Here is a 27,309-nt window from a genome sequence, read left to right on the forward strand (position 1 = left end):
AGTTTGGGGCCAATACATGACTTGAAAGTCAATGGAATGTTCCTCGACGATTTGACCTTTATGACAGGGTGCTTTATCCTGTAGGTGAACACCATCCCCCGCAAGTGAAACTGTTGCTATGAATAGGTGAACCTAGTCTGCAACTATGTTCAAGTAGATTACAGACATCAGGGATTGTTCTATGAGGATTATGGATCCTAATTTGCCCCATGAAAACATTGTTCCTGGGCGAGAAACCATGAAAACCTGGGCATGTCCATTGTTATAGATGGAGGGTGGTCATAATGTAATGGCTCTTCGGTGTATATATATATACACATAATGATTTTAGGATTGATTTATCAAACAACCTTTACAATGAAGCTCTCATTTATATAAATATTATTGTCATATATCAGGGTAACACTTTTCTACATGAAAGTTGTAGTTTTCTTTCATTGTGCACATTTTTATGCAATAAAAAAACTATATAAAACCAAAAAAATAATACTTTGTTTTTGGATATTATTAGAAATAATAGCATCAGTCATTGATAAAAATATCATCTTGTAATTCGCACCATACCTAATTAACAGATTTGTGTATTCACAAGAAAAAAGTTTAATAGCTATACATTATGTGGACGCCACCAACGCCGAATACATGTGTTGTTGAAATTTAAGAATATCAAAATTTGCCATCATATGGGAAGGCTTCAATGTTCATTGGCGTAAATTTTTAAACTGGAACAAATGGTATTTAGGTTGTTTCCGCAACAATATATCTATGGCTATATTTAGTATAAATGTATACTTATATAGCAGTTATTTTTCATCTCCATTGGCGAGTTGAATTTTGCCAATTTTAACGGTTTATAAGTTCATAAGCCGTTCTTCTGTTCTGGGACTCTTAAATGGAAGTTTTCTTGCAACTTCGATTTCTGGTTCGTTTAGTATTTTCTTTACATAAATATTGAATAGTTTTCTACCCAAAACAAGAATTATTTTCACGTTATTTCGCTGCTATTGTCATCCAAATGTAATCTTTCACCAGCAGAATAATTAATAAAGTTATAGTCTTGTTGTAGAAGACAGGGAAATAATTACCAATGTCCATAGAAAAATTAGTAAAGAATTCATGCTTCTCAGCAGAGCTGAAAGGAAGAAAAAAGAAAATTATTAGACAAAAACATTACACAGAATGTAAAATTCTTCACGCATTAAATGGTAGATTTTAAATATTAAAACAATGCAAAGTACAGGATGCTCATTAAAAAAATTCCCTATATATGGCCCTATTGTGATGTACCCATATGACGAATCAATGTAAAAATTCATAAAGGTGATGGATAGTAGTGTGGATGGACAGTTTTATAACTTTGTAAAATAAGCTTACTCGAAATGTAAACACATACAGTATTTCTTTAAAATTAAAATCTTATTTTATTTTATAACCATAGTTGAACAGCCAACCAAATTTTTTGGGTTTACGACTACTAAGGTTTGACTCCGTAGCCCCCTAATTTTGAACCCAATCCAGAAGGCAAGGGAACTCCTGGATCAAGCATTGGAATAAATTTACTTTCGTGGAGGACACTTTCAGGGAAGTAACCCGCATTTGCATTACATGGAGAGGAAGTTAGCCTGACGGAAGTTACCTCCTACTGTTTGCCTGACGGCAAGGGGACTCTAACCATGAACTGTCTACCACTGAGGATATTTCACATGAGCACTGTGGTCGGTGCAAGCCGGAGGCTGAATTCGTATCCACCAGCCATCGCTGCGATTCGAACCCGGTTCACCTCATTGGAAGGCTAACGCTCCATCCCCTAAGCCACCACGACTCAAAAAAAAATTTTTTTTAAATGAAATTTAAACACTTGTCACAATTTTGAATGATACATAAGCAAGTTTAGTTGCATATTTTTTCATAGTTCATTCATAGAAATAACTCTCATCGCCACAAAGTCTAAGGACGTCTACTGTTATGGAAACAAGTAATTGCGCATTTCAAAGAGGAGAGTTACTGTCTCAACTATTTTCTTTCTCTCTCCGACCCGGGTCAAGACCTGTCTTAGACTCAATCTAAGGCCGTCTACTGTTACGGAAACAAGTAATGACGCATTTCAAAGAGGAGAGTTACTGTCTCAACTATTTTCTTTCTCTCACCGACCCGGGGTAAGACCTGTCTTAGACATTGACCAATACCCCTACTTGAAATAGTTAAACCTCGTAACCATAGTCTTCGTCACTACTCCAGGCGAATGGCGAGAGGAGTTTTGTCTATAGAAAGACTATAATTATCCTTTTTTTAATAAAAAAACCCATACTTTCCCCATGACACAGGGCTATTGTCGGCATGTAATTGGACGATTGTAGATGAGTAGGGGAGTAATTATTTCATCTGTTGTTCTGTTGTTATTGATGAAAAACCGAATAGAAATTAAATTGAACAAATTTAAATTTTGCTATTTTCATATATCATGTTTAGCTTGAAACAAAGTATTAAGTATAAATTCATTTTTAACTTTGTTATGAATATTCCCAATGAGAAAGCAATTTCAGTCAAGAATTAAATGTGCATACACTGGTGTGCAAAACTTAAGCAACGAGTGGTTTTTCGGCCACAACTCCCCAACAAAGTATAAGATAGCCATGAAATTGCAGAATACTATGCACGTAATTCAATAGAAAGATTATTTGTATGCAAATTTTAGAAATAAAACGTCGTAGGTGATGTAAGTGTACGTAAACCTTGTGGGTCGGAGCGCGTAGGTCAAAGCTGTGATAAAAGGATGAAGAGCACCGTAGTTAAAGACATTCGCTGCAAGTGCAAGTGATTTGTTTTGTGAAACATGTCTTCAAGAAATCATTTAGACGACTTTACTCGAGGAAGAATGATTGGGAAGCTTGAGGAGGGGCGTAGTGTGACCAGTGTCGCCGAAGAGTTCGGGATCAACAAAAGTGTTGTTTCTCGTGCTTGGAATGCCTTTAAAACTACTGGTACAGCTGTTCGGAAGGTTGGTGGCGGCCGTCCAAGGAAAACAACACCAAGAGATGACCGTTGCATTGTCCTCCAGGCGAAAAGAAACCGTTTTCAGTCAGCGAGCGCCATATCTCAGCAACTGTGCACAGCCACAGGACGACAAGTATCAAGATTTACAGTGGCCAGACGCCTCCACAAAGGTGGCTTATTTGCTAGACGTCCTGAACGCTGCATACCTTTAAAAGTTAGCCATCGGCGGCACCGTTTAGAGTGGTGCAGAGAACACGAAACCTGGACACCTCATCAATGGAGTCGCGTCCTCTTCACAGATGAGAGTCGTTTTAGTGCTACAAGCGATTCTCAACGTCAGTTGATCTGGAGAGACTTTGGAGCTCGATTTCATCCCAATAACATCGCGGAAAGAGATCGTTACTGTGGTCCTGGAGTTGTCGTCTGTGGTGGCATTATGTTGAACGGGCGAACCGAGCTTCAGATCTTCGACCGAGGTTCTGTAACTGGAGACCGCTACTGCCATGAGGTAATCCTACCCCATGTGCGTCTGTTCCGAGGGGCCATTGAACCAGACTTCATTTTTATGGATGACAATGCCCGGACACACCGTACTGCTAATGTTCAAGAGCTACTGGAAAGGGAAGATATCACACGAATGGATTGGCCAGCTTACCCTCCAGATCGAAATCCCATAGAGCATGTGTGGGATGCATTAGGGAGACGCCTTGCAACACGACAGTATCCTCCTGGTAACACCCATCAGCTGAAAGATGCGTTAAAGGAGCAATGGAGACGCTTACTCCTGGATAATCTGGTGCTTAGCATGGAGAGACGATGCCAATCAACAATTACAGTAAGGGGAGGGCATATCCTATACTAGGGAACATCTGCCTGTTGTACGTACGCTTCTTCAAGCAATCATGTGTAACGCCACTATATGTCAAATAAAGCCTTTTTTTGTTCATACCCTACTTTAAGCTTTGTATTTATTTCTGCGCTATTATTCTTTTACCATCGTTCAAGTACAAAATAATGTACATCATATTCAAATTTCATGTCAATCGGATGATTNACTTACGCTTCTTCAGGCAATCATGTGTAACGCCACTATATGTCAAATAAAACCTTTTTTTGTTCATACCCTACTCTAAGCTTTATATTTATTTCTGCGCTATTATTCTTTTACCATCGTTCAAGTACAAAATAATGCACATCATATTCAAATTTCATGTCAATCGGATGATTTCTTGTAGAGTTATGACAGAAAACGCACTTGTTGCTTAAGTTTTGCCCACCAGTGTATTTTAAAAAATGGAATTGTTTTAAACTTGCGGAAGTTGTCCAAATTAATGACTTAATTCTATTTGAATCTTTAAAAGCGGAAATAAATAAACAAAAAAGGTTGAATATAAGTATGTTCTAAGGTTATTATAAAAGGAATAGTACATACAGCATACAAAAGTGACGATTAAAATTCTTTATAAGGAAAAATATGAACAGATTATGGGATTATGGAATTATTTTGAAATTGCAAAAGTTGTCTGAATGCATCTTATAAACTTGTTTGAATCTGTTATTGTAGAAGTAAAAGGCTTTTTTTTTCTTTCTTGAAAAAAAAATTAAAAAATCGAAATTCTAAGGTTATTTTGAAACAAACAATTATCTACATATTACGAAAAACAACGAAAACTCGCAAAATTCCGATCAATTTGTAAACATTGTAGATATGAAAAAAAAAATCTTGTATAATTGATTGCGACGGAACGTGTTTTCTTTTAATTAATAAGATGACTTTTCTATTAATGCGTGATATTGTTTAAAATAAGTTCTGTATGTAATTGAAAAAAAAACAAAAAGAAGAAGAAAAAAATGAAATGTAACTGCTACAAAACATAATTGTACATTTTGCTCCGAAATTCCAGAAAATTTCGACTTTGTTTTTCAGAACCATTTAAAACCACACTGACTGTTAATGAAAAAATAACGATGACATGATATTTTATTTCTTATTTCATTGAAAATATTCTGAGCTATTTATTACCAAAGTAATTATTAGAAGAAGTGTGATAAAGTTTCGAAAAATTATTTCATCAACCTCGGAAAGTTCTTTTCTGCTTTTAACATATGAAAAAAAGTAAAATGAAATAGAAAAAGCAATGGAAAGGAAATTCAAAAGAAAGCGCTCTTTAATTAGTTTCTGTCATTTATTTATTTAAGAAGAACAGATTTCTTTTTCTTTTCTTCTTTCATTTTATGGAAAGATTAAGAAGCGGGAGAATTTTCTATAAAAGAAGTTCCGACTTGATTCAGAAAAGAGATTACTATCTTAGATGAATAAGATTATTTATCAGTTATTAGGATAATGTATAACAAGTCTTCAATAATTTAATTTATGGTGTCATAGTTTTATAAATAGATTTCACGGAATGTTAAATTAAAATATAAAAACCCCTCTAAGATTTTAAATTTTTTAAAGAACAAAATTTCTAAAATAACTGAGAAATAATAAAAAATTTACAAAAGAAGCTCCGGTTTTATTTAGAGAAAGGATTACCCATTAAAACGAATAAAATTATCAATCAGTTATCAAGATAATATCTAGCAAGTCTTTGAATAATTTAATTTATTGAGTAATATTTTTCTAAAACTGTTTCACTGAATGTTACATTAAAAAAATGACTACTCTAAGATTTTAAATTCTTTAAAGCTGAAAATAACTGAAAAATGATTAAAAAAATATGAAGAAGTTTTGATTTGAGTCAGGAAAGAGATTAATATTTGAAATGAATAAGATTATTACTCAGTTATTAAGGTAATTCTAACAAGTTTTAAAACAATTTACTATATTGAAAAATAGCTTTCCTAAAAATAATTCGAAGAATGCTACGTTAGGAATCGAAACGAATCTTGAGTTTTAAATGCTTTAATGAAACAAAATTTCAAAAATAAAAATAAAATAAAACAAAGAGTTTTATAAAAGAAGTTCTGATCTTGGAATAAATAAGAATGTCAATAAGTTATTTTAATAACATCTAACAAGTCTTTTAATTTACTAATTATCTAATTTCATGAGCAATTTAATTATTGAATAATAGTTTGCTAAAAAATATATTTTTTAAAATGCTAGGTCAAGAAATGAAAACTGTACTAAAATTTTAAATTCTTAGAAAATTAAAGAAATTTGTCTGAAAAATTAAAGAAATTTGTCTGAAAAATTAAAGAAATTTGTCTGTAAAATTAAAGAAATTTGTCTGAAAAATTAAGGAAATTTGTCTGAAAAATTAAAGAAATTTGTCTGAAAAATTAAAGAAATTTGTCAGGAAAACAAAACAGTTTTAAAACAGAAAACGCAAAGTTGCAAACGATGAAAAATAAAGGTAATAAACAGTGAAGAAGGCAAAATATAATGAGCAAGGAAAACATTTTTACTCTTGGCTCCCAGGATTTTTTGAGTTATATTTTTCACCTTTACTCATTTTCTATTTTTTTATTAGCAACTTTATATTTTCTGTTATAAATCTCTTTCGTTTTCCTTATTCATGTCTTGCGAGACATGAGAATAGGCGCCAATTTTGGAGCAATCGAAACATGCCAATCCTTTTGAAGCAAATGAAAATTTCATATTATCAAGTATAATTTTACGCTTCTTTGTCAGTTTCTTAGGATTATTCATTTAAAAGAAGTTTAAATTAAAATCAGTTTGAATTTGATTTCGAATGGAGAATGATCTTTGTAATGAATAAGATTATTAATTACTTATTAAGATACTATCAAACAAGTCTCTGAAAAATTGAACTAATTGTGCCATGCTTTACTGAAAAATATTTCGAAGAATTTTCCAGTAAAAAATAGAATAAGTACTAAGATTTAAAATTTTTTAAAACACAAAATTTAAAAGTAATATTTAAAGAAAAATAGTTAAGATTAATTTTTGAAAATTATTAAAGAAGTGACATTTTGATTTGATTTAAAAAAAGAGATTAATCCTACGACTGAATACACTGTTAAATTTTCTTTCCTAAATTACGGTAAAATAACCGTCAGCAGTCTGTCCATCCAATTAACCGTAAAATTACGGTTAAGAACATTTCTTAACTCTACAGTTTTGAACCTGTTAACAACTTGGTCAAAAAGCTGTAAAAATAAAATTTAACTAGATATAAGAGTTAGGATATGATAAGCTCTTCGTTAAGTAATGGACATTGGAGTTAAGTTGTGTTAGAGTTTTATTTTAGCGTGGTATGTGGTTTAATTAGCTTTTCTGGTGGTACCATCTTTCGTCAGACTTAGGAAATGCAAGACTATTTTGTTTTAAGAATCTCTGTGGTACTGCCATCTATGTATGAATGAGAGTTTACTTTTCTAATAATCCAATGTCACTAATTGGGGACAGCAAGATACTGAAAAATCTTCACTTGTTTCAGGAATGGAAGCAGTGTGAACTCTGAAATTTGAATACTCGTGCGTCATAAGATTGGCAGCTTAGACCTCTCAGTTACAGTAATTACTCATCTGCAAGGAGCTAAGTGTCTTCTCATGTTGGGTCTAGTTGATGCGGATAAATTCTGGTTGTTTAATAGTTTTAGGTTCAAACACTCAATAAAAATTTTTTCTCACAGTCAATCGTTTGAATAACATCTTTTTTTATGGTAATTGGACTGCTTTTGGTTGAATATGGCAAAAAGACAATTAAATAATTTAACCATTTTTATTAATCATTTAACCATTTTTTCAGAGAAATTTCTAACAGTGTAAGATAATTATGAAACAGTGAATTCAGTTCTTAAATGAATAATAGCAAATGTAAAAAAAAATTAAATCACAGTTTCCTTAAAAAAATATTTAATAAAAATGCTGCTTTAAAAAATAGAGACTCCACTAGTAGTTTAAATTCCTTAAAAAACAACTTATAAAGTTTCTTCTGAAGACTAAATAATTTATAAAAGTTGAATAAAATTGTATGAACTACTTTGAATTTCAATTATCCATGGCAAAACCAAAAAAGTTACTTTCTAATAATGCTGAAATTTGATATGTTGAGGATTTGAAGGAAGCGTGAACAATAATAACTAAATTAAGAATTTGAGAGAATATGAAAAGTTTTTGATTTTGCTGAAAAATGGCGTAAGCTCAGTATATCAATTATCGATATTTCCTTTAAAAACTTCTTTTTCGTACTCTGTAAGATTCTCTTTTTTTCCCATCCGCAAAAAAATACCCTTATCAGTATTGAAAGAATTGGAGGAAGTGGAAATTGGAATATTGATAAACCAACTGTTAGAAAGCCATTTGAACAACTAAATTTAAGGAGGAGACAGATTCTACAAAGAGAATATTTGCCTTCAAACTACGGTTAAATTGCTTATAAATAAATATCAATAACTGTTGAAAGTTTATAACAGATATTCATGACTGTTAGTTTTGTCCATCTTTCGCCTACAAAATGAATAAAAGCAAACAAAACAGCTTTAGCAACAAAAAAAGGAAAATGTCAAAATGAATAAAAGCAAGTTTTGGTAAAATAAAAAAAAGCATTTTTTACCTTTTTTTCAATAATTTGCTTAATTTAGGTTGATATTAATATAAAAATTTCACGAGTATTCATTGATTATAAAGTCTCTTTCAAAACGCTCGGTCATGACATGAAATAACTACATTTTTAGCGACTAATACACTTCTTATAAAACTGTTGTAAGTTTGTAACAGGTATTCATGAATATTGGGTCAAGTTCATCATATCTTAAATCAGCGTCATATATACTAATTGTAGAATTTGCACAAAACGTTCATTTGAAGAAAATCCACAGTTTTGTCAAAATGAAAAACGTTTGTTATATTAAATTCGTTAGTTAAAAAAAATATATATATTGGCAGATCTCTACAACCTTTTAACTTTTGATAATAAAAAAATAATAAAAAATAATAGGTACACTATTTTTACACCTCCAGAATTGTTTGAAAATGTATAAAACATCAGAAAATAATCGTGAACATCGAAAATTTTGATGCCCTTATAAGTATAAACAAGAAATTAAAATTTTTGAACTAATTTTTCTAAGTTTATAATCACAAACTGTCATTCGGTGAGGTTACAGTTACGATGTCAAGACCGCAATCAGACGCAGATCCAAAAAGTAAATGTTAAAATCAATCAAAATCTTGATCACACGTTTGTCATTGCCTAATTTATTTTCTGTGTTGTGTGCATCGCATTGCGTTGCATCTGAGTAAAGTTTTCGATCTATTCTCTAGGTTGTCCAGACCGTAACGTCAGGATTAATTAATTGAATTCAACATATCAGAGCTCAGTTTTTTCCCTATGTTTTACTAATTGAAGATATTATTTGACTGAAAATAATTAAAGTAAGCCTTTTTATACATTTTAGAACAATTTAACTTAATATTAAAATTTTTCAATTCTTTTAAGATACTAATAATTTCTGATGAAAAATAAAGGGCAAATATGGATGAAATTATTAAAAAGAAAAAATTGCTCAATAAAAAAAAATTTCAATTAGCTTATATGTTTATTAAATAAATGAAATTTTTGTCGTTTTTATGATTTTCAATGAAATGTATATAAACCTAGAAAAATTAGTTCAAAAATTTTAATTTTTTGTTTATACTTATAAGGGCATCAAAATTTTCGATGTTCACGATTATTTTCTGATATTTTATACATTTTCAAACAATTTTGGAGGTGTAAAAATAGTGGGCCTATTATTTATTACTATTTTTTTTTAATCAAAAGTTAAAGGTTTTAGAGATCTGCCCATATATGCCCGAATGTTGAAATATCTTAAAGGCTCTTAAAGATTTGCAAAAACTGCGAATTATTCATTGGATTATTCATTTGAGATCATTCAATTTAATCATTCAATTTTCATCGAATTGGAAAAATCCAGCCTAATTGACGATTTAAAAAAAAGTTCAATTTCTTTTTTAAATATTTAAAACTTTAAATATTTAATAATAATTTAAATTTTAAATATTTAAGAATTAAATATTTTACTTTTTAATACATTAAAAGCCCACACTCTCAGAGATAAAACTCTTACTTTTGACTACTCTGCAATCCTTCAACTTCAGCGTTAATTTCGTGAATTATTTCGCCAAGAATTCAACACGTGATTTGTGACGAAATGCACATTCTCAAATATATGACGAAAATGTTTCTTCAATTCGAAGTCACATCGTAGTGCATTATGGAAGATTTTTTTGATTAAAATGATGAAACTATACATTAAAAAAAATGAAGCAAGCCGATTGGCCTCGGCAGGGTGAGTAAGGAGAAGCCAGGTTCGAATCTCGCCATGAGCATGGATGTTTTTTTATTTTTTTATCTCTCTGTTCCATATGTCCTCGTGCTGTTTGGGTAACATTGATCTACCTACTTGGTGCTCACTGTAAAGTGATAATTAATAAATTTTAATACTTTAGGCGCTGGAAATTTTTTTAAAATGGAATGACGAAATATTTCTTTAATTTTGACGAAATTCTTTCCGTCGAAGAAGTGGTGAGATAGTCGTTTCGTTACTTTAAAGAAATTTTTGCTTGGAGCGTATACTAAGAAGATAATTCATTTTTTACTCTAGCCGCTAAGTCTACGGCACGATATATAATAAATGGTTTGAAATTACAATTTTTCATCAAACGTAACTAGATTTTAAGTGTAATTTATGATATCACTTATTTTATTATTTTTTTTATATTCTTCGGTGAAATAGCTTCGAAAAATACCATTGAAAATTTTCATGGAGATGAAGAAATCTCGTTAAACTGATGATTTATTGAAAGTTTCAATACATTTTTAAATTTTCAAGCTATTTTTCTGCTTTAAAGTCCAAATAATCTTTTGCAACAGTATAGTGAATTGTTTAGAATTCACTATATTGTTGAAAAAATATTGAATTGCTAATAATTTTAAAGACCTTTTACCTATGGAGCTTTTTCATTGGTTAATAACCGGTTTGTGTGAACTAGAATGTAAACATGTAGCCTGTGATTCCGTTATTTTATTTCTTTATTTTTTTATCTATTTATTTATTTTATTTTCTCTATTTTTTTACTGCTTATTAAGCACTTTATATCTTTAAATTCATATGCAAATTCACGCAATACTGTGATTTTGTCATATAAGCAATAAGCTCTTTTTTGTGCTTAATATAATAGGCAAACGTAGACATCAAACTGAAAGATTGTGTAAAACTATAAGTATTTTAAAATTGACAATTTTACAATTGTCAATATTGTCGTTATCAAAGTGAAATTTATCAATACTTGATTACAATGTTCAATAAACTACCGTTATCGAAAATGCATTTGATATTAACGTATTCGATATTTAACATTTTTGACAATGACTACGATACTATCGTAATCTAGATATAATAATTGTTTTCGTTATTATTTGTGTTCGTTATTTCTATCTAGAAACTACCGTGTGTTCATTATTTAGCGTAAGGCAGGGTATTAACTTTACGACGGGGAAAAGTTTTTTCAATATCGTTGTCACAATAGTCAGAATAGTCATATTTCACGCTATATCGTCCTGATCCAACATTTGATACAAAGGCAAAGGAACTTTAAAAAAAACTACAATATTTTGTTTTTAAATATTTTCTTTTAGGTTCCATTTATATCTATCAGGATTGTTTGTTATAAAATACATTATTCAACGATACATCGGTCTGATATATCGTTGATTCCGATGCCGATCTGTAAAATTTACATGTTGTTTTTAAATACAGTATTAAATTCCATTTATATCCACCAATATCGTTTGCTTTGAAAAGTACATTTTACGATATATCGTCTTGATCAATACTACATTTGAATCAAATGCAGAGAATCTGAAAAAATATCAATATGCTGTTTTTAAATACTCTGATAGTTTCCATTTATATTCATCAGAATCGTATTCTATGAAAACTATTATTTAACGATATATCGTCCTGATCAATACTGCCTTTGATTCCAGGGCAAAGGATCTGGAAAAAAAATTACGATATGCCGTTTTTAAATACTCTATTATGTTCCATTTATATCCGTCAGGATCGTTTGCCATGAATAAAGATTTTAGAAAGGTTCTTATAACCTTCTTTTAAAACATCCATTAACTGAACAGTTTGTTTCGTTGTTTCAGTTTTTTGTCAACATCAGTGGAATGTAATGATCCGAAATGAGCAGGGAATGATGAGGTATGGCAAGGGGTGCAGAGGAAAATGAACGTTACCTTTTGAATATTCAAAAGATTCGAAATTTGCACTTTCGATGCTTCTTGAATGTGCCTCTTTTCTACTAGCGTCAGCGTTATTTTTTGAAGCGTTAACAAAGTATGTCAAAGTCTCGGCACTTAGTTTCTTTCAAAAGTATTTAACCTTCGACTTCTATACTTGAAAAAGAAAATTCATTCTAAATGGAACTTTTATAAAATGATGTTTTATTTCTTTTCTTTTAACACTCGACAATTTCTTATATTCATTGCCATAGACATTAGGCTAACAAGCGTGATATAAATGAGAATTTTAGAATGTATTTGAGTCGAATTAAATTTCGAATTTTAGAATTTGAAGAAAGGTCTTATATTATAGTATTAAATAGGAGATAATATTAAATAAGAGCGAATATTAATTATTTCAAAAGACATAGAATCAATCGAAATATTTTTATAGTATTAACAAAATAGGAAAGTTAAAGTTACATTAATACAAGTGTAAAATAATTGCCAGTCAAATTTTATTTTCGAACTATTTATGAAATATTTTAAAGTTTATTAAATCAGGTATTTTGTACGATTTATGTTAGCTTCTGTAGTTACAATGCAAAACTTCTGAGTAACGGTTATTTTAAGGATATGAAATATTGAATATTGAAATATTGATATTGAATTGATTTATATATGTATTTATATATTAGAAATAGTTATGTAGATTTTAAAATGTTTTTTTTCAAACACTTCAACGTAGTTTTGTATACAAATTCAGAGCCTTGGAATTAAATTAAAAATTTTAATGGCATAAAATTATACATATATTAAATTAAGTAATAAAAATATGTAAAATTATTTTTGCTCAATATTATCAGAGGTATATTATTGAAAAAAAAAACATGAAATACTGTAAAAATTGTAATATTACCAGACTTTTAGTTTCAATGCTTTTAACCATTATTTAAATGAAGTTCTTAAGACGTATAGATATTAATTTAGACAATCATAAAAGAATAATGAAAAATAAAAAAAAAAGATCAAATGTCTTCATGAATTTATTAAAAAAAATTTGCCATCGAAAAAATATATTATATACCACAGTTATAAGATGTTTAGCATTTTCAACGTTAGTCCAACAACTAGTTTCCCAACACTAGTTAGTCCAACACTAGTTTCAACTAGTGTCCTTAACAGAAAACCAATGCTATTAAAATAAAATTTTTTGCAACCTGAGAGACCCTTATCTTCGAACAAATTCAACTGCAGAAAGGGCGGAAACGGAGTAGGAAAATTCTAAACATAATTTTTATCTTCCTTAAATCAATTTTCACGAATAAACTGATATAAATAAACTGATACTGAACTAGATATTTACTTTATTTGTTAGTATCTATCAATACGTGTAAAGTATAGGGCCGTCACCGAATCTGAACTTGCGAGAGTGCTGTAATTTAGATTCTGTTTTAATTTTTTTCTGAAAAAAAACTGTTCCAATACAATTGTGCTATCAGTAGTTTATGGAAGGTAGTTAAATAGAAAACATTTGTCGTTTTTAAATTTGTTTCATAAACATTTCGGTTTTTGTGAAATTAACGTTGTTAAGAAAATATCGAAATCGGCTTTCACCAGTTTACACTGTAAAAAAAATTAAAGTTCAATGTGCCATTTAAATTGAAAAATGTTTAGTTTCAAATTACTGATTCGAAATCTTAATTTTTACTACTTTAAAGCCTTGAGAAAAATTTGCTAAAATTTCTAAAAAATTATCAAAATCTATTTCGCCTGATCTGGAAAAGAAGCGGCTTCATTTTCAAACTTTTGAACGATGTTGCCGAATAATACAATATCATCAAAAGTTTGTCAATTCTACCCCAGAGAAAGATGCATCAATAAAACGAAAATCAAAAATTTATTCTTAAATCCAAAATGGTGCGGAAGAGAGTCTTGATACAATAAAATGCTCATAATAAATAAATACAAAAAGGACTGAAGAAAAACGAAGAAAATTAAGAAAAACAATAAGTTTTATTTACTGTGCATAGGCTGCAAATAAATAGAACTTATAGAATAAGTTTAAAATGTGGAAAAAATGGAAAAATATACAGAACAATGAAAAAGGAAAAAAGTTAAAAAATAATAATAAAAATCCGAAAAAAGATTTGAAAAAATTAATACAAATCCGGAAAATAAAAGGTATCTTATCTTTTTATGAGCTCACACGATTATATAAGCAAAAAGGAGTGCGCAAACTTTTTTTTTGAGTGATCCTCACACTACTGTATTGATATATTTTGCTTTGGCTATATTATTAGAGTGCAGTTTTTTTTGCGGATATAATCGTGTGAGCTGATAAAAAAATTATATCTTTTATTTTCCGGATTTTTTTCTTCCAATTTTTTTCGGTTATTTTTTTTTCGAATTTTTATTATTTTATTATTATTTTTTTTTTGCTTTTTCCATGTTTTCTCTACATTTTAAACCTACATATATACATATATAGTAGTGTCACTATGTAAGCACTTTACGGTACGGTATTCAAATGTATAAAAATAAAAGTATAAATAAATAAAAAAAAAAAGAGGAAAGAAATAATTCGTATATACTAAGTTCGACGAAAAAAAACGTTAATTTAATCTTTCAGATTAAATTAGCATAAAAACCATCACTACCTGCTACATTTAAAAAATCTCTAATTTGTAGCTTCGTATTAGTTCCAATGAAAAAAAAAACATTCTTTATGTTTATTAAATTCCTTGTGTAACGATAATAACTTTATTTATGAAACATTTTAACAGGATTAATTTTCTAATGGAGAATTAAATTGGCTCAAAATGTACTAGTCCTTTGAAATTGACATAGCCTTACTTATTTGTCAGGATTAAGTGACTTCTCCAGGTATTTACATTTCTACTTTTGTTTAATAATTTGTTAATCTCTAAAATATTTCAAGATTAAAATAACTTTTTTTCTTCTGAGGTTTTTTAAGCTGTTGATCTTATGCTTAAAACTTCATTCATACTTTTTATCATTATCTATAAGGGATTTTCTTTTTTTTTGTAATTAAAACAATGTTTTATACAAAGTATACCAGTGCTAAACTTTTACATCGTTTTCCATTCATAATTAGAGGTTGCTTAAGATCTTTACAATTTAAAACTTAAGTTAATTTATATTATTTACTTTACATTGCATCCACGTTTTATTTTAAATAATTATATCTTTATCTTATTTATTTCTCAAGATCTAAACCAATATTCCTACACATGGTACCTATTTATAAGCAATTATTCATTTATTTTTACCGTATATAATCGATGCATTATTGCTTTAAATGCCTAATAACTTTTATGCTATCAAATGATTTTCGTTCATTGAGTTGTTTGCTGATTTTATAGCTAAAAGATAACATTTGCATCTTTCTTATCTCTCTTAACATTTTCTTTATTATCTGATCTTTATTTGCAGCTCTCTGCATGAATAAAGAACCAATTTTCTGGTTCAAAGTCTATTTCAAAAAATTTTTCAAGATTAGTAGGTTTTTGTATTGTCATTTTCCTGGCTTCTTGAAATAATTAATAACATAAGCTACATAGATTTATCTGAGTTATTTTAAGAAATCCTGTTGCTTTCAGCAGAATGTAAGCGAATTAGGCCTATATATTAAATTAAAGTAAAGTTATATGCTATAAAATGGCGAATTAGTCATTATCCTGGCTGTCATTTTCCTGGCTTAGGAATTCCAGGACATTGAAGTGTTACCTGAAATTATTTTTAACTGCTAATACTGTACGGAGCAAATGCAAATATTAACCTAATACCAAGTTTATGTATGATTGTAACATGGTTGGATGTAATCAAAGTTATTTATTTATTTAATGATTGATTATTATACACAATTTTATTATTTACATATCAGCAACAAAAAAAAATTTGATTCTTTCTACAGTGGATAAAAAGAATTAATTTAAGTAATTTATGGTCCATCTAACATAAAGACTTAAGTTGAGTTACTTACTAATAACTTAAAATGACTGTTTTTTAAACTTCTAAGTTTAGACTGTTTTTTAAACTTCTTCAACATTTTCCTGGAATTCAGGATTTGGTGAATTTCCACTTTATTTTTTTCCCTCGAGCAAATGTCAATAAACTACACTGCTGTCTGTAAGATATTAATAAATGTAACTAAAGAAGTATACAAAAAAAACTTTTTGATCATTTTGAAGACATTAAATTTGAAGAAATTTGTTTTGTCCGAATATAACCTAATACCAAGTAATAATAATACCGAATATATATATATATATGTATATATATATATACATAAACTTTTTTGTATCTTTCATAAGAAATGGTAATAGTAGTAGAAATTTAAGAGAAAAGTTTCTGTGTCACAAAATCACCAACCAATGCTATTTGTGAGGTAACTTCAGGACACCCAATTTATCACCTTAAAAATAACTAAAATATATTTCTAGCACCTTCTATAATATATATTCTATATTATATCTTATAATATATTTATAGTAAACTATTTTGATATCGAATATAAATAGAAACTTTTTAAAAAACGTCTAAAATTTTTCAATACTACTTTTTTTATACACTTTTTTCAAGGAAAGATAAAAGAAAATCCGATAATAAAGTAATATTATTCTTAGCTATTAGCTATGTTTAATTAATTCTATATCATAAATAATGACCATTATGAATTCTATAAATTCTATCTTGCTATTATTTTTGCTATTTTGCTATTTGTATTGCTAATTTTTTTAAATTAAAATTTGAACTCAGAATCACACAAACTATTAGAAAATTTGTTTGATGGGAATAATTTTTATTGGATTTCTCTCTTGTGCCATAAAAATCAGGTGGCTGGGTTATAAACAATAAATTATCCTTTTTAAAGCTAGAGTTGACACCATGCTATTTCCTCTGTTCCCTTTAAGACAGGAAGAGTTTCTAGTATCCTGCGCTCTCCAATGCTCATCACTTAACGGAAATACATAGCTTTTATCTTCAGTTGAATTTTCTTTTTTTATGGTTTGGAAACCATATTGGTTGTAAATGGTTAAAAAACGTATAGAATTGTATTCATGGTTTTATAACCATACTGGTAGTAAATGGATTTAAAACCGCAGTGCTGAAAAATTTTCTGCACCGCAAACTTTACAGTTAATCACATGGATAGACTGCCATCGGTAATTTTACCATAAGTTCAGAAGGAAAATTCTAACAGTGCAGAACGAACAAAATGAAATCATAATTTATCTACGTAAACCAGCATTAGTTTACAGAGAAATGACATCTGTTTCTAACCTAATATTGCCTCTAAACTTTTGCCCTCATTTACAATATTCGTTTAGCCGAAGATAATTTCATGCGAAATATAATTTATAATAGATTTTTTATTATTTTAATTAGTAATAGTAAAATAAATATGAATTTTAAGACACACAGATTTTTATATCATATCGATCATTTCGTAATTTAGTTCCGGATTATTTTGTTTTTTAATATCTCCCAAAAAATTTTATGGTCATCCCCATCGTTTTGATACAGAAATTTTTTTTTGAAAACTTTCTTTACCATTTAGAACGAAGTTTCCCTTAATACATTATGGCAAAGTAGTGCAGCTATATTTTGTGCTTTAAATTGCATTTTAAACGAGATATCAAGACAAACACTCAAAAAGTGTCATGAATTAACCTCTCGGTAGCTTTTCGTTATATGATATTAATAAAGGCAATAACAAATCTCTACCTGTTTCTTAACACCACACAGTCTCCGTGCCATAATCTTAACGAGACAGTTTTGCTCTTTTTTAGTTGAATTCAATGGTATAACTGATTTTCCAAACTAAAAAATGTAACTGACTAGATTAACATATTTTTTTTTAATGGCGTGCACTTAAGGTTTGTCCCATTGGCCGCAGAAATGCCAAAACTGCTACTCTCTTCTCGTCACCCAGTGGGCGCCTGTGGCGAAGCCACGGCGGTGGAGCAGCGTCGCCCACGTCACACAACCACAAACCCGTTTATAGGGCGGGTCACATTCACACAAAGAGGAAAGGACATAGAACACAGTGAGAGAAAGAAACATCCACGCCCTGAGTAGGATTCAAAACCGCGGCCAATGGCTCCGTAGTCAGACACGCTAACCACTCGGCCACCTGGTCGGCTGAACTAACATTAATAGAACTTTAGTATGCAAGTATGAATTAGTGAACATTAGTCAGTTATGTAAGCGGTATTGACAGCAAATAAATAAAACATTTCCATGTCTAAAATTATTGAGTTAAAAAAGTGTTAAAATGTCAAATAAAAATTAAGATTTATTAAGTATGTGCTGAAAATCATGTATGGAAAGATATTTGCTAAGACCTTTTCCAGCCATTTTTAACCACAAACTACTTCCGCTCTTTATTTCCGCTACTATCTTTCAGATCAAAGACACTTTTCATGTTTAGCCGGTAAACTTCCTCAATAGCATGCTTGGAATTTGAGAGGCTATTCATTCAGTCATATTTCCTGATCCATTAAAATATACTCTTTCAGATGCAAATACGAATATAATTTTTTTCAACTACCTCTTTGCAAACTCGTTGGCTTCTCGTTAACGCTAAACGATATTAAGGAGGCATTAGCAAATCTCTGCCTGTTTCCTAACACCACACAATCTCCTTCCCACAATCTTAACGACAAGTTAATGAAGAAGCGCATTTCAAAATGTGATTATTGTCCTTAGGCATTGCAAATTAGAGCACATTAAATATTCTGTTGCACAGTATAAATAGAGCTTTTACGAAAGGTGATGGTCTTTCAGGAAGGTGGATTTTATCTGAATTCAGAATCGTCTTTAAATACTCTGCAGAAGCCACTCAAAGAATCAAAAGGCAAAACGGGAAATAAAGATTCGAATTAAAAGGAGCAGATAAATTTTTTTAAGGAAAGTAAAACAATCTCAAGTTTGATTTTTTTTTGTTTTTTTAACTGATCTGAATATATCTATATTTTCAATATTGTATTTATAAAAAAGCGCATATTAATGTAATTCAAATCTCCCCCAAATTTATGTATTTTTATAAAGAATTTAATATGTTATGTTTATTGTTATTTATTTACATCTTTTAGTACGTTTATGCAAAATTCTTCTCCTTTACAAATTTCGAAATTTTACATGTCATTTAGTGTTTCCATAAAATCAGAAACACGGTAAATTTTACCTTATTCTGGTAGTTTCGACCCCAATTTTTATATCGGCGTACAAGAAACTATTCGGAAAAATTAGAAGCAGCGTATATAAATATACATCTACATTTTCAATATTGTATTTATAAAAAAGTGCATATTAATGTAATTCGAATTTCCCCCAAATTTATTTATTTTTATAAAGGATTTAATATGTTATGTATATTGTTATTTATTCACATCTTTTGGTACGTACATGCAAAATTCATCTCGTCTGCAAATTTGAAATTTTTCATGCCATTTAGTGTTTCTATAAAATCAGAAACACGGAAAATTTTACCATATTCTGGTAGTTTCGACCCCAATTTTTACATCGATGTACAAGAAACAATTTGGAAAAATTAGAAGCAGCGTATAGACATTGTTTAAGGATTAGTTAAAGCCTTAGATTTTTTCCAAACATCGAATATCATTTTCCCTTAATTCACTTGTATTAAAAACTTTAATACAATAATTTACACTGGAGAAATTAATAATAAACAAAAAAATAATCTTTTTTTTTCACTAAGCAAGCAAAATTATACTGCTATATGTATTTCTAGGAAGTTTTGCATATAATATCCATCATCATTGATTAAATAGTGCTTAAATTATAATCTGTAGTTCTAAAAAAACAGTTTTAACTTTGAAACAACTGAGTATGGTATGAATTTGGACTTGAAATTTAAATAAAATAATTATAGATTAATCATGACTAAAGTTGTAATCCAAGACAAAATAATTTCAGTAATAATTATGATTAAAGATTAACCAGTGTTAATGTAGGTAAATTAATCATCTGAAAATTAAGATTATTATATTTGTATTGATTAAGGAGTTATAAATTATAATGTTTTCTGATAATTTCTAGTGAGAATTAAGCAATGTTTATGTTGAAAAAGACAAATAAAAATATCTAAATGCGACGAAAAAAAATTGCGTTATTATATAATTATTTGTCAAGGGATCGTTAGGTATAATATTTTCTGGTAATTCATGTTAAAAATTATGTTTAAAGATTTAGATTAAAAGATTTGAAAGTGAGGAAGAACAAAAATATTATTTATCGATATTTGCAGAATTATTTTCTTTCTCAGAGCTAAATATGGCTTCTTCTATTCTTGACATCTATTCTTGATATAGATATTTTTGAAATCCTCTTAGAATTATTTTTGTACAACCAAAACTACCTATTAAATGATTTTTTCCTAGAAAACAGCTTCAACAGATGCGTTACAATATCTATCGGAAATTATAATGCATAGATATTCTGAAAAAAAATATTTGAAAGAAACTCTAGAAAGTAATCTCAGAAAATATTCTATCTTTAGAAATATTTTCACGGAGACTTATTATTTTCAAAACAGACTCGACACACGTTTTGTTTTGTTTATAATTTTTATCTACCAACGGTTTTACTTTCTTCTGGACAACCTATCATTTCCATAGATATTGTTCTTCTTTTCATTTTTAAGAAAGTGCCATATGGTACTGAAATGTAAAAAATTGAATATTTAGGTAACTGAAAACATATCAGAAAGGTGTCAAATTGTTAAAGCTGAATTTTCAAGAACAGCACAATTTTTTACTGAATTTGTATTTGTATTTTACTTTAGGATGCAGGAATTCAACGAAACGTCATTTAACGCAATCTCTACACTACACTAAAAGTATCGTTTCATGAAAATGTTGTTACTTCTTGAACTTCGGAGTGTTACGCAATAGCTGCCCGTTATGTGAAGTTAAAAGAACTGTGCGCATTGGGTATAACAAGTTATATTCAAGCTAGGGGAGAAAATGAAACAAATAGTACTTTATGAATATCTGAAGAATCATGAATGAGGAAAGTGGAATGAAAACTAGAAACTTTACAGCTCCTTAAGAGCAGAATTTATTTTGACCATCCAATTTTAAATAATATGAAAACAATATGTAGGCAGCTTGTTAAGCGATGATTGCAAAGTATGTTTATCTGATACTGCGGCATCTTTCTAACATTTTTTGACAAAAATTATCAATGTCAATCGCATGATCTCAAATTCTTCTGGCAAAGCCAACCTGATCTGTTATTTTCACTGAGAAAAAGAAAAGTATGGCCGAAATTACCAGAATGTGGTGAAATAATCTGTTTTTTCGGCTTTTTGGGTACCCCAAAACGATCGGTAATTTATAAAAAACGCTTTGGCAGTGATTTGGACAAAATTAACAATAAAATATGATTTTTTAATATACTTCAAAATTTAGTAGTGGGATTTGGTTATTTTATTATAATACCTTATAGCATGGCATTAAAACCATTTATTTGGTTAAATTTTGTATTTTCAGTTTTGTATTTTTTACTAAATGTGTGATAATAAGAATTATAATCTTAGAATCCAGAATTTCCGCTTAATCGTTACTATATGAACGGGAAGAATTTCCAAATGAATGGTTAAAAAACCGTATATTTTGGTTTTATTAGCCAAAATCATGTTATTTTCTTTATTACCAGAAATGATTATAACATACAGTACGTTAATTATACCATAATTTTTTTTCCCAGTGGGAATATTTATTCCAGTAGTAACAAAATTTGTACTTTAATATGTGAGTCTAAGTTTTGTAATTTGATTTTAAATTCTTTTACCCTCCACTATTTATAAATGATTTAATAGTTCGTATTAAACACTAATTTACTGCAATTATCTAGTGGCGATCCTCTGAAAAATTAACCAAAATATTCCAAATTTTAGTTTTCAATTCTTCACCACTTAATAATATTTTGTTTTAAATAAAAATTTAACGACTGCTGCTTTTTCAACACATTTCAAATTACCAGAGTTTGATGAAGCAAAAATATTTCTAAAAAACTGTAGATTAAACTTAGGAAGTCCTCACTGATACTTTTTCCATGGAAATTATTAATGTTTATCGGAACGTGAAGTTTGACGGAGGCGCTGGAAATTTTTTGAAGGCCTTTTAAAGGTCAATGATAAAGCAAGTGCTGAAAGACCATCAATCACCACCATCATGACTGGAATGTGACCCATGTGAACTGTAGTCTTGAACTCTGAACGATGTTTGAGTGTTCACCAATCGTATAAAATTCCAAAATGTACTGTTTAAGGGACTGTGGTAAACAATCTTCATATGAGTATGGAAAGTAAATGTAAAGAAATTGGATGCTCAAATTTCATGAAACTAATACTTTTTGCATGTGCTGCTCCGAGCAAAATTTTCGTCAAAGTGACGAAACAACTATCGTCACTTCTTCGAAGAAACAAATTTCGTCAAAATCAAATATATATTTCGTTATTCTATTTTTTTAAAAAATCAATTCGTCATTCCATTTTTTTAAACAAATGAAACTCGTAGCGTCTAATGTATCGAACTTTCCTAATAATCACTTTTTCGTGGGTACCATGTAGGTGAATCAATGTCTCCCAAGCAAACACAAGAAGGACATATATAACAGAAAGATAAATTACACAAAATAACGGAAGCTGGATCCAAACCCGGGACCTTCCTGGCATGAGAGCTACTCTTTGACAGCCAAGCAGGTTGGTCGGCTTATTTCTGCACTTTATTTTTGATCACCTAGTCTTCGTTCTAGTTCACAATCTCCCACAACGCACTGCGATGAGGTTCCGAGTTGAGGAGACATTTTCGGCATTTATTTGATAGTTTGCGTTTTGTCATAAATCACGTGATTTAGTGACGAAATGATTTTAATAATTTGAGAAATACTGCTCAAGGATTGCTAAATTTTCAAAAGTGAGAATTTTATTTCTGAGAGTGTGATTGCGTAAAGAAAAACTTTGCATTCTTCGTGAGTCACTTCCTGGCTGGTTCAAAGGTACCAACTACACTCTAGTCACCTTACTGTCGCGACGTGACTCCCTTAGACTCTTTAAATCAGCGGATTCGTTATACTCTCTTAATTTCTGAACAGTTAAAAGAGTTAAAAACAAAAACTTTGCTCGAAATCTATAAACCATAATCCGGTCTATAGTTTGTTCACCAGGAGTAGGCACTTAGCTCCTTTTTCATCATGTGGTATCCGACGATACTATTTCGTTATTTTTGAGAGAAGGATATGAACAATCCGGAACAAGGTTAATATTTGGGGATCGTATGACAAATATATTTATTTCGCCATCTTTATGTGCATTTTTTAATATTAAATATTTTATAAATTTGATATTTCTCTCTTTTGAGTGAATAAGACATTATGCTGGGAAAACAGTTTTCAAATTTAAAATATACTTAATTAGTTAGTAACGAAAGGCATAATAGCAGATGATAAAGCGTAGTAAGTGAATAAAAAAATTCACTTGTGGCGTTTGGCACTCATTAAGGGTTGTCTCATTTCCAAGTGCGGAGATATTTCTCCTCTTACTCCAGCTCTGAAATGAGCTTAACGTCCGAGAAGATTTAGACAAGTGCCAACTACTGTTGAACGAACTATACCCAGATCAGGCTTTCAAACCTTTGATGCCAAGATATCTCGCTGGAAATATATTGATGCATAAAGATCTTATTTTGACGTTTATAATTATGATCGGATCAAGGCATTGTTTTAATTCATTTACTGATATTATTTTTGGAAAATTGACGAAATTTTTGACAAAATTGAAAAATTGACAAAAGCAAATTATATCATACACGAATTTTCCAATGAACCATTTCCTATAACCGCTTTTAAGCAGAAACTACTAAAAGTTTTTTTTTGCATTCCTTTTTGTTTCATGCCAACATTAATAATAGCAACCATGTAGTTATTTGCTAGTTAATTATCTGACATCAATCTAAAATCTCAAAATTATTTTTTCTTACCAGACATTACTAATAGTTACGACTTGTTATTTTTTATTTCTTATCCAATATTTACTATCAACAATCTTTTGGGTTTTTTTCTACGTTAACCTAAACTAATTTATTTTTAATAAAAATAGATTTACGATATGGGAAGCGATGATATGTTAAAAGATTTGCATATATAGAGTTTTACATACATATGCTGAACGTTCGCAGAAAGGAAAAAAATATGCAAACATATTTTCTTGTTATAAAACAATTTGATATAAAAAATAGATCGATCAAAAAATGGAAAAAAAATCTTTCAGCAGCAATTCTACAAAAATATTTCTTTTTTCATTTTTACCTGTAAGTATAAAGGAATCATAACTAAAATAAACATGTCAGATGCAATTCATTCATTTTTTAAGAAATAAAAATGTAAGCGAAAAAAAAATCTGATATAAAATAGCTACTTTTACAATTAACTGTCAAGCTGTCGTATTTCTTAGACATGTAGATAAACTAAGTAACAAAACGCCGATAAGGTTAAAATACATTAAAAAGAAAACCACAACGCGCGAGTGCATATAACTCAATTTCAGGACGAAAATGATGGGGAAAAAATAAAACTGTTTTCTTAAGATTCTTAAAAATGAAAATAAAAAATTGTTTTAAAAATTACGGTTAAAATTTCTTTGCAGAAACATGATATTTGCGTGATTGTTGGAAGCACTTTCCATTTTTTAAAACTGCGGGGGATTTTTTTACGAAGAAAAGCTCTTTCGTTTTATAATATACCAAGTTTTAATGAATGCGAATGAAATGTTAATCCATTATGGATGGAATTATTTTTATGCAAATTTCATTCCATAAAAATTATTTCATTCAAATAGATGTTCAGTTAAAAACTCTCGAATTTTATTTGAAATATTCTTTCGAAAGAACCTTTTTAACTCAAATGTACATAGCAATCATTATTTACATTTTTAAAGAGTGTTTATTAAATGGTGAAAAAACTACTTAAACTTTACATGCGTATTTTTTTTTTTGGAATGAGATTATAGAGTTTAATTCAGTCAATGTAAGGATTTTTCCTGAATGTTAAGCTAAGTAATGTTTTATTTAAGACATCGATTGAATATTGAATATATTTTAAAGATAAGACATTTCCCATCTGTTGAAACGAATTGTTCATCATATATTTTTTAATTATCTTATAAGATACCGACAAGTTAATACATTCTAATTATCCAACAATCCCAAAGTTACCCACTAGCTCCTCCTGAATAAGAAGAATCCCTAAAAAGGAATCATATATAGGAATTGTAACTAAAATTAAGATGTGAAGCGCAATTCATTAGTTTATTTTTGAGAAATAAGATTTTGAAAGAAAAAAGAAAATATTATAAAATTTTTTTTATAATTTTTTTAACTGTTATTTACATAATAATTAACTATAAAGTTAACTGTAACCAAATACCTACTTTAACAATTAACTATGAAGCTGTCGTTTTTCTTATACACGTTGATGTATAGGTAGTAAAACACCGATAAGATAAAAATACATTAAGAAGAAAACCAACTAAATTTAACTAAATTTAAATTTAACTAAATTTCGGGACAAAAATGGAGGAAGAATGTTTTCTGCAAATAATTATTAGCGAAAAAAATACATTGTTTTAAACATTACGTTTTAAATATTCTTCACGAAACATGATATTTGTTTAGAAATACTTTAATTTTTTTTTAAATTACGCATTTTTTTTTAAATCAATAATTTTATACAATTTACCAAAGTTTTAATGAATGCGAATGTAATTTTAAAGCATTACAGATGGGATTATAACTATGCAAATTCCTTTGCTTCAAAATTATTTTATTCAAATAGCTTTTCAGTTTAAACCTATAGAGTTTTATTTGAAATATTCTTCTTGGAAGATCTTTTCTAACTTTGATTCTGATGAAAAATACTTTTTACAGCTTTCTTTAAAATTGATTAGTTTTGTCAATAATATATCTCAGTTTTTTTCAGAAAAAAAAATCATTAATATAGCTTTTGGAGTAAGTGAATGGATTGATTGTACGTGAACTCAAATTTCAAAATGAAGGGGAAAAACAATAGCTTGATAACCTATAATTTAGACACATTTAAAAAAGTCAATAAATATGTTTTCCTCTATAAGGACTGTTTTAATTCTTTCACAAGAATCAATTTATATATTAATCTACTTCTATTATTGTTTTAATTACGCACAGTTAAATATAGCGCAAAATCAAAAATAATGAGAATAACTTATATTCTAATGATATGATTTCTATTTACAACAATGCAATCCTAGAGTTTGGCCTAAATAAGCTAATTAATTAGTGTAGATATTATATTAAGTTACGAAATCAGGAAAGAATTTGTTCTTTCTCTGAATTAAAGATATTCGTTATATTCCGGTATGAAATGAAATTATAAATATTCTTTTTATTATATTCCTCCAAGATATTCTTTTCTTTTTAATGGAAATTCCAGTATCAAATTATGGAGAGCAGTTATAGTTTGGAAAATAGAGATTCATAAGTTATTTCAAAAGACAGGTCAATGACTATTTTAATGTTATGTTCTTTAATTATTCCAGTTTTCGGTCATTTTAAAGGAATAATTTATAATTTCTATATACACGCAATAAATTGGGATTTACTATACATTTAAAAATAAAGTTACTTTTTTGATATTTTTTTCCTTGATAATATTTTTTTATTGCGCGATCATCGTTTTAATGCCATGGTTTTAAATCATCCAAATTTTCGATCATTTAAAAAGAATAGTTTATAATCTGTATATACTCCCTACGAATTATGATTTACTACACATTTACTAAAAAAATAATATTTTTGATGCTGTTTTGTTTAATATTCATTGTTGTTTACCTCCCTTCTCATTTTAATATTATGAATATCAACTATCCAAATTTTCGGTCATTTAAGATGAATAATTTATAATCTGTATATACTCAAATCAAAGTATGATTTACAGTACATTTAAAATAAAAATGTATTTTTGATATTGTTTTCGTTAAAAATCATTGTTTTTTGCCTCAATTATTCTTTTAATGTTGCTTTCGTTAA

General features: G+C 29.0%; 1 protein-coding gene across 1 annotated transcript in view; it reads right to left on the bottom strand.

Annotated features, from left to right (window-relative positions):
- Nucleotides 1–587: 587 nt before the first annotated feature.
- The window catches only part of LOC122269382 (uncharacterized), a 382,923-nt gene continuing 356,201 nt past the window's right edge, over nucleotides 588–27,309 (bottom strand). The window contains exon 8 of the mRNA XM_071188215.1: nucleotides 588–1,132. Coding sequence (XP_071044316.1) covers nucleotides 991–1,132 — 142 coding nt within the window. The 3' untranslated portion in view covers nucleotides 588–990. The remainder of the gene's footprint in view (nucleotides 1,133–27,309) is intronic.

The sequence above is a fragment of the Parasteatoda tepidariorum genome, chromosome X2 (assembly GCF_043381705.1).
Source record: "Parasteatoda tepidariorum isolate YZ-2023 chromosome X2, CAS_Ptep_4.0, whole genome shotgun sequence".
NCBI lineage: Eukaryota > Metazoa > Arthropoda > Arachnida > Araneae > Theridiidae > Parasteatoda > Parasteatoda tepidariorum.